This window comes from Emydura macquarii, unplaced genomic scaffold, assembly GCF_026122565.2.
Source record: "Emydura macquarii macquarii isolate MOO-44397 ecotype Brisbane River unplaced genomic scaffold, CSIRO-AGI_Emac_v2 contig_1390, whole genome shotgun sequence".
Taxonomy (NCBI): Eukaryota; Metazoa; Chordata; order Testudines; family Chelidae; genus Emydura; species Emydura macquarii.
In genome coordinates this window covers 8369398-8378386 of record NW_027131527.1, presented here as the reverse complement: position 1 = coordinate 8378386, position 8989 = coordinate 8369398, and the positions used below count along the sequence as shown (strand labels likewise).

General features: G+C 44.4%; 1 protein-coding gene and 1 long non-coding RNA gene across 3 annotated transcripts in view; one reads left to right on the top strand and one right to left on the bottom strand.

The window, feature by feature from the left end:
- Positions 1 to 4220, bottom strand: ADO (2-aminoethanethiol dioxygenase). Its single transcript, XM_067552584.1, has one exon. The coding sequence runs from the start codon at positions 4060 to 4062 to the stop codon at positions 3160 to 3162; it is 903 nt and encodes a 300-aa protein (XP_067408685.1). The 5' UTR covers positions 4063 to 4220; the 3' UTR covers positions 1 to 3159.
- A 686-nt stretch (positions 4221 to 4906) lies between these two features.
- LOC137156033 (uncharacterized) overlaps positions 4907 to 8989 on the top strand; it is a 215841-nt gene continuing 211758 nt past the window's right edge. For both annotated transcript variants that reach the window (XR_010920646.1, XR_010920645.1), the window contains exon 1: positions 4907 to 6204. This is a non-coding gene — a long non-coding RNA (uncharacterized lncRNA). The remainder of the gene's footprint in view (positions 6205 to 8989) is intronic.

The following is an 8989-nucleotide window of genomic DNA, read 5'->3' as shown; positions in this document are numbered from 1 at the left end:
TGTGAGATATCTTCTATTTATTCTATAGTTCATCAGTAGCAGTAATTTTGCTGTTATGAAAACAATACCCAGGCTGCAGTGAGAAAGAAAAGCAATACAGACCTTGAGCCTTCTGTTTACAGAAAGTAAGAGCATTTGAAGTAAATTCTGATTACTAACTATATGAAGATTCAAGCAAAAACCTGTTACACAAAGACTTTTCTTTAATGCATCTTTTTTCCTGGCACTAGGACCTGTTTTAATACTGGTCCTTTTAGCTCTGCTTTTATAAAGGTTTTGCTGATTGGTGCCACAAAGTCCTGCAATGTAAGGGACCACTACCATCCTCCATATTAAAGATGCATTAAAGTCACATCCCATTAAACATCCTGACTAGTTTAGTTTTATGCCATATGTAAAAAAAAACAACAGCGAAAAGAAAGAGCAGAAAGATAAAAAAGGAAAGCTAAAATAGGTTTGATAAAAATGTTCTTTGTAGCAGTTTTTGTTTCCAGTAGAGATGCTTGCAGTCTGCATGCTATTTTCCGTAAGGAATTCTGAAAAAGTCTTCATTAAGGTTTGCAGAGCAGGGAGTTAGAATCAGATACTAAAACATTCTGAAGAGCTGTATTACAACTAAATATTATTATAGAAAACACGTGATGTCATTGCTTCATTTATTTATTAATTAAGCTGAGCTGTAATGGAATTCCAGGAAATGCAGGTAAGGCAGCTGTAGAAATCAGGCACTTTGAAATGCCAAAAAATAAATGCAAACTGCATGAAATAACTTCTTCTATTTTTCAGTAAACTGAGATTTGCAAACGTAGTGTTTGTTCTATTGTATTTCATATCCAATCTTTTGCAGGCAAGAACAAGCTCCTTGACGTATTTTTGAACATAGAGCCACATAAGGATTATTTTAAAAAACACATAAGCAACTATACAGGAAATACAAATTGCTTTTAAAAAGTGTACACAGCAAAGAAGAAATAGTCAAGGGAAATCTTCCAGAAAGGTTAGTATATCAGTGGTTATATGAAGTGGTTAAGTCAATATTTTTTCTGTTCAAGTCACTACTACAAGATCAGGAGGGTCAAGGCTACCCTAGTTTGGGTCTCTGGTACAAAATGTGTATTAAGATATGCAGGCGCATAACAAAAATCTTTCCCTGTACTATAAACAGAACATTTCACTAGTAGAAAAAGTATCTCCCTTGTTAGAAAGGTCATTACTCCCTATCATAGGCAAACTAAGTCTCAATACTGCTTACACCACAGCAAAACAAAGTTCACTGGTTTTTTTACACTTTGTGAAAAGCCTTATGAAAAAGTAATTATTATAAATAGTATAAAGAGGGAAATCACAAGGCTTAAAAAGCCTATAGAGTTCTCTTCTGTATAAAAATGTAGACATCGCTTTCAAGTGATGTCATCAGGTCAAATCTGGTCCCAAATCTAGAGATTGTGTTTGTTTATACACAGCTTTAGAACCACAAGACTAATCCCCACAAAACATTTAAATAGCTTTTAAAGTTTTTAAAAAACAAAATTCCCTGTAGTGTTTCCACCTTACACAGGTCACCCGTGCTTTTAAGTGAAATTGAGTAGAAACTGACTGTTCTATTTTCATTATCCAAACCGAAAGAAATGTACAAACATAAATAGTAAAACAATTTTTTGGAATTTTCAGTTTTAATAATCTTACATTTTATGTAACAAGACATTTTTAAAGTAGTTTTTATCTGACAGTGTCCCTTTATAATGTGACAGACCTTAATTTATAATTAACTGTAACCCTAGAAATTGTTAGCATTAATTCTAGGAGCATTTCCTGGCCCAAAAACTGTTTTGTGTGTTTTGCTAGTTCTTGAAGCTCATTTCAGAGACAATCCCCAACAAACACAAAGGCTCCCGAGTTGTTTATTTGCTTGGGTTGTGGGGATAACTCCTTATTCCCACCCACAAAGTAAGGAAGCTGTGTTCAAGGAGACCCCGTCAGTGGAACTACTAGACAGGCCGGAAATGCCACTTCATGAGTTTTCAGAGCACTTACAAACATGTCTTATAGAAGAGTGAAGTGTTTCTTATTGCATTTATTCTATTAACTTTAGAAAGGGGGGAGGAATAAAAGGGGCGGTATCAAAAACCAAAGAGTGGTCCTAAGTGGTTAGACAGGATACTGGTATTTACTTTAACATTCAGTTGTGTGGAAGTTTAAACAGCAATACTCTTCCATGTCTTCACATCAGCCAAAAGGATAAAAACACAATCATTTAGTGCTCTCCATGCAAAAAGCTAGGCCATAAGCAGAGAGAGATCTTAGTTTTGTAGCTTTTCAGCAAATAGTCTGTCTTTAACAGCAGTAGTTCTGGCTGGATACTGCCATTCTCGTTAGCCAGGAGTACAGATGCTCAGTCACCACCAACAGCTATGTTTACATAACTGCCCTGATCAGGCACCAATTCACACAGGGTTATGATTTGGATTCCAGTGAGAGTTAATTGGCTGGTGCCTTTCTGGTGATTTGGACAGGGAAATGGCACCATAATCTGCCCCAGAAACTGCTCTGCTGTGTGTGCCATACAAAAGATTTTTCCATCCTTAGTTTAGTGGCAATCTGCTCCTCTGAGGCAGGGACTGTGTATAAAAATTTGTTTCTACTGCAATTACCATTAGTAGAGGAGCAGTGTTTTCACCCTAGAAGAATGCATGCAGACCATCGCCCCAGCAGCTGGATGTTTCATTGTTGAGACTGATGACTCTGAACTGAACTGAGAAAATGAAACCACAAAACATGCATGCAAACAATCTCCCAAGGCATCCAAGGCCCCAGGGAGACTGGGGAGTGGTTTTCTGCACCCCACCCTCCCAGAGTAGGAGCTGGGCCTGCTGTAGTGACCAGCCTTATTTCAAAGGCGCCTGGGAAGGGAATCGTGGCTATGGCTTTCGTACAGCCAGTGTAGCTGCTGCGGCATCTCGAGTGAGCCAGGGCACAAGCCAGATACTCCCGCCCCGCCTCTGGCGGCTCTTCGGCCTCCTGCTGGAGGAGGAGGGGTGGTGCCCCACTCCAGTGGGCCCCGCACAATCCCGGGCTGGCGGGGGAAGACTGGAGCGCGGGGGTCGGTCCGTCCTCAGAGGACTTTGGCGCAGCCTCGCACTGAGCGGGGCCGCGCCGGCTTCAAGGGGAGACCTTGGGGCCCGGGTAGGGCTCTCCGCCGCACCAGAAATCCGGCGCCTGGGGGGTCTCCAGCAGCCACACCTCCCGGGGCAGGGCGTGGGGGTCGGCGGCGGCGGGCGCCTCCAGCAGGCGGTAGTAGTGGCAGTCCCGGCCGTGCTCGGGGTCGTAGGGGGGCGCCAGGATGTCGAGGAAGGCGGCGGGCCCGTCCACGGCGTCGATCTGGTGCAGGTTGTCGGTGTGCGGCGAGAGCAGGCAGGGCGGCGAGGCGGGCGTGTAGAGCTGGCGCGAGCGGAGCAGGGCGCGACGGCGGGCGCCGGGCGGCGCGGCGGGCGGCAGCGGGTCCAGGCAGGCGATGCGCAGGCTGCCGTAGAGCACCTTGAGCATGCCGTTCATGCCCGGGTGGTCGTGCAGCGGGATGCAGGCCCCGCTCCGCAGCAGGAACACGCCCATGCTGAAGCTCTCCGTCTCGCAGATGTGCATGTAGCTCACCGGCGGCACCGCCCCGGCCCCGGCCCCGGCCCGCGAGCAGCCCGCCCCCGGGACCGCCGCCGGGCCCCGCGGGGCGAGGTGCAGGTCCTCGGCCCGCACCTCGTTCAGCAGCTGCTGCAGCCGGTGCAGGTTCTCGCCGAAGCCGGGCCCGGGCGCCGGGCCCCGGAAAGTGATGCGGGCCTGCTGGGCCACCCGCTGGATCAGGGAGGCCATGTTGTCCCGGGGCATGGTGCTGGGGGCTGGTCCCTGCTGCGAGGTAAGCGCTTGGCGCTGCCCGGCCACCGCAGTGCCCCGCTGCTCTCCGCCGCGCGCGCGCGCGCGCGCGCTCCGCTCCCCTCCCCCTCCAGGGCAGGGCGCGTCCCTCTGCGCCGGCGCGCGCGGCCCCTTGCATTGCATTATGGGACTTGTAGTCATCTGCCCCCGTCGGTGTGCTCTGCTCTGCCTAGACCTGTCCGTGACGGCGGGGCGGACAACGCGCGCGCGGATAGTCGGGCTGGGCCGGCTGGGCTGGGTGCGGCCCGCGCGGGCAGATAGAGAGGCACTGCCGGGCCTGGAGGCTTTCACGGTAGAAGAGAAAACTACAGCTCCCAGGGGGCGGGGCGGGGCGGCCCCTCCCTGCTGCAGGTCGGAGCGGGTGTATTGACCTTACGGCGCTCGAGGGCTTGAGAGGCGTCACGCACCGAAGCAGTGAAGTGCGGATGTCGCGGACGTGCGAGGGTTGCAAGCCCGGGCCTATAGGCTGCATTGTGGCCGGGTCACCGGGCCAGCCCCCTGTGTTTGCTGCTGCTGCAATTAGAGCACGGCGGCAGGGGAGGAGCGGGCGAGGGTGCAGAGGGCAGGCCGCGTGCTGCGCTGCGTTGCACTGCACTGCACTGCACTGCGTTGCACAGGTGCCCTTGTAAAAACAATTACGGTGGCAGAGTGCACGGTGGGGCGCTGTTTCTCCTGACCTGCTGCGGTCTGGAGCACACAGATAAATAACTTCGGAAACTCGGGAGGAGAGGTTTGGTTCCAGTGGTTTCAGTAGTCACGGGAGCTGGGTGTAGTAGCTGCCTGGCAGCATTGCAACCCCAAAATTGCAAGGCCAGGGCCTGTTCTTTCCGTTAGGTGATGGAAAGGCGGAGATTATTGGCCATGTGTAAATATTACAAACACTGACTGGTAACATTGACATTCTCTTGCTAATGCTGTGTTTTTCTGTGAGCAGCTCTCTGTTCTTCCAAGTAGAAATTCTGCATTAGTTTCAAATGTCACCTCTTTAAATACTTTAATATTTGGGTGTCCAGCTTGAGACACCCAAGGGCCTGATTTTTATTGTTCTGGTCCTTAATGTCTCCAGATGGGCACCCAGTATTAGTGATAATTTATTTAAATTGTTTGGTAGCAATCTGTTTTTCTCAGGTTCCCAAACTGTAAAATGGGAAAACAGTATTTACCCATTTACTTCACAGTGGTGTTATGAGGTTTAAATTCTCAGTCCTGCAAGTTGTGTGCGACTGTACCTGTGCAGAGGCCTATTGACTTTAAGTCTTCAAATCTTCTTGTGTGTAGTACAAGATCAGGACCTACTTCATTAAAGGGATACTAACAACTTAAAATTCTCACTTATGTCTGAACTATTTTTACCTGATGTTGTTATAAATAATACCCAAGGTGACCACAAATGAAAGACATGACAGAAAAAAAATGCTCTCTCTTTTCAGTTTATGTACTTTATGCAATCTACAACACTATATGTACAGTGAGTTTCACTGTTTCCTCTGGTAGCCAGTTAGTTACCAGTCCTGCATTGCGATGGGTTTTTGTAATTGATTGCCTTTGTGGATCACAATGTAGGATCAAGACATTAGAGTCCAAACAAACATGCAGATGAATATTTTATTAATTTTAAAACAGTGTATTCAGGAACATAAGTGTTTGCAGGGCTGGTCCCTTAGTCACCTTCCCCTTTTGTTTATGTTGTTTTTTCTCACAATAGTGGGGGAGAGTATTCTTTTTAAAGATAAGAAAATGTAATTGTAAATCTAGAAAAATTGGCATCAGGCTCAAGAGAAGGTGCAGTCCCTGAATCTACTTTTTAATTCATTTTTGAAATTTAATGATTTCAAGCTGATGATCTTTATTGTTTGCACATTGCTGTGATTCTGTAAACCATTATATAAATATTTTTATTAATCCCTATTCAATTGTTATAACTAAACTATTTTATTAAGTTTATAAGCTTTATCTCTAAGAAATTCGTGTTTGTTGCTTTTTTATCTAACATTGTTTGTCTTCTTTTAGAGAATCTGGTTGTCTGCTTAGTACAGCTAGCTGGCAACCACAAACATTTTCTTTCTTTTCCCTTCATGGATGTCTCCATCCTTTTTTTTCGTATCTGATTGGCTAAATTGTTTGCTTGTCATTAACAGAAGCTAATCCTCAAACAAGTGTATCAGTTCCAAATGACGACCGTTGGAGATTCTGAATGTTGCTGAACAGGGATGAGTGGCAGTCCCTTTATCCAGTCATGGCATGGTGGTGCAAGAACACGACTCCTAGTCTCATGTAAAACAGGTACTGCATCTAACTTGCTGGCACGTAACATATAATTATTTTCTATGAAATATGAATTACTTCATGTATATTCTCCTAGAACAGTGTTTCTCAATTATATTTCACTGCGGAACCATGGCATGGCCATGCCATACTCTCCACCGACAAGTCCAGGAAATTTTCCCCTTTTCGGTGGCGCGCCAACAGCTTGTCGGTGGCGCGGTTCCGTTTTTTCGCGGAACCCTTTAACTCGGCCCGCAGAACCACTATTTGAGAAACACTGTCCTAGAGGATAAGAAACAACTCATGTGTTGATGGAGCTTTTCTTGCTCAGCCTCCAACAAATTTGTTCTAATTGTATTGCACAATTTGACAACAGGCGTAAAGGCTACTTGTTTTCAGTGAACACATTTGCACTAACATTTGCTTTATTACCTTCTTAGTGTTACATACGAGTATGCACTGGAGAACATATCTTCTGCCTAGAGAATATTGTAAAGTTGTTTGAATGCTTTTGAAATTAAAAAAAGAAGATTGTTTATGTTTAGAATATAATAAAGAAAACAAGCTGATTCTGATTGCTGTAAGTAGCATTACATTACATTGACTAAGATACAGCTCATCAACAATTTAATTTAAAAATGAACAATGTATCTTGTGGGGTAAAGATACACTTAAGCAATAAGATATATGGTGTCCGTCCTGTCTGGGGTATAGCTTCATGTGTGGTGTAGTGTTAGGTACAAGTCTGAAGGCCACGTATTGCAGGCTTGCAATGACCCAAAGACAGGTAAGAGCCTGTCACTGCACACACAAATCACTATATTAAAAAATTCCACTGAAACCACAATTTTCTTTTTCCTTATGTAATTCAGTTTATCATATGGCTAAAAATACTTGCCCAAAGTACTGTAAATGAAATATTAAATCCTTTACCTCTTTTAGTTCATGGTACTACAGCTTCCTTTTTTTGTAGCTAGCCGTGTTTGTCCCCTTGTTTCCTTTCTCATCTGTCCTTCGCTTCTGGGCTGAGAGAGATTTAAAGGTGTATTTTCACATTCATGGCATATCATCTAAAGTTTAGAAATACTCTGATCCTAAGGTGTTTCTTAATGAGATAGTGAGAGTGAGATTTGAACACATTCTCCACTTGCCATTGTCAAAGAAGTGCTGTTTGTGGCATTGGATCGGGATTAGGAGGGCATATTCCACATCTTTCCATTTAGAAGAGAAGGAGCTGCTGACAAGGTATTCTCCAGAAGGCTGCTCAACTTTGGAATTTGCTCATGCCCTTGGTCTATGTTAGCCTGAATTTCTGTCCTGTGGGTCATGTTGCAAAGCCCTTTTTATGAATTAAGCTCTGGAGGGGGCTGAGGATGAGGTTGGGTGGGCTTTGGGGTTTCAAATGAAGTTGAATGTTTTGTGGGAATTGAGATGGGATGTTGTGGTTATGAATTGATTGTTGGGGAAGTGGGAAAAGTGGTCACCAGTTTGTTGGTGTTTGAGTTGCTGATATGGCTTGTGAGTTTAAATATCTGCCAGAGTGCCTGCAGCCTGTGAATAGGCATCTTTCTTTCATTGTGTTTAGGAGATGGGCGATGGTAGGCATTAGTGGTCCTGGATTCTTTGTCTTCTATGTCTGTATTCATAGTATGTGGTTTAGCAAGCAGACATCAAATTCATCAAAAAGTTGGTTGGCATGTGGAACTCTGCTAGAAGCCAAAAAGGTTGGAACATGCCATACTGATGCCTCCTACTCAGCTGTATTCTGTAGGACCAAACAATTATGGAGGAGTAAAAGTGATTATTTTTAACAATTACTCCAGCCAAGAGCACAATATTGAAGGTAGATCCTTTCAATCCTAGACATGTTAACTCAGGACAGAAATTTGTTTGGACATTTATGCTCTCAGCAGTCACATTTTATGCTCAGAGATAATTGCTTGAATGCTTATTCTTATACCCACTGGTTCCTATTGTGTGTGTTGCCAGATGAAACAGTTTCATGTACAGGTGCCAAGTCTGCAGGGTCATTTAGGCACTCTGAGTAATGTGTCAGGTATAAGGAAAGAATTGGTTAGCACAGAAGATCAGGATTTAGGACCCCTGGGTTCTAATCTCAACTCTGCTATTCACTTAACCGTTCTGTACCTCGCTTTCAGTATGTAAACTGTGTATAATACTTGCCTACTGTGATGCTTTTTAAAAATAGCAACCACCAGTCGAATGGATGACTATGAACACTAGCCAAATATGCTTCAGATTAGGAGATCAAGACTAGAAAGAGAGACAACCAACAACATTTCCATAATATTTGCTGTCTCTTCAGTAGTGGTTTACAGTGAAGAAGAAGAGCTCTGTAGTTGGAAAGCTTGTCTCCCTCACCAACAGAAGTTGGTCCACTAAAAGGTATTACCTCACTCTCTGTCTCAGAGTAAAAGAAAGCTAGTTATAAATTATTTGTAGGAGAATTTACATAGCACTGGAAACAGAGGAGATTAAACGGGACATATTTATCCCTAATGTAACTGCATTAAAATCAAAAGGCATGAATTTGGTTCAGATACCAGACTCCAAACAGATCTTAGATATATATCTAGATTCCCACACACACCTACCACAGCCTCACTGATATTACATGCTGTATATCATTAGTTGTATATCATCATCACATTTTGTTATACTCATCATTCGTTGTGACCTCTGAATTAAAGGCACAATTAACTTCTATATAAAACACATCAGTGGTGAGAGCTATACTGACAGCTTGTTACAGACCAGCCTACAGCAGGAGTTGTGGTGATTC

Coding starts and splice junctions, on each gene's coding strand:
- ADO (XM_067552584.1), bottom strand. CDS start 4,062: ATGACTACAAGTCCCATAATGCAATGCAAGGGGCCGCGCGCGCCGGCG.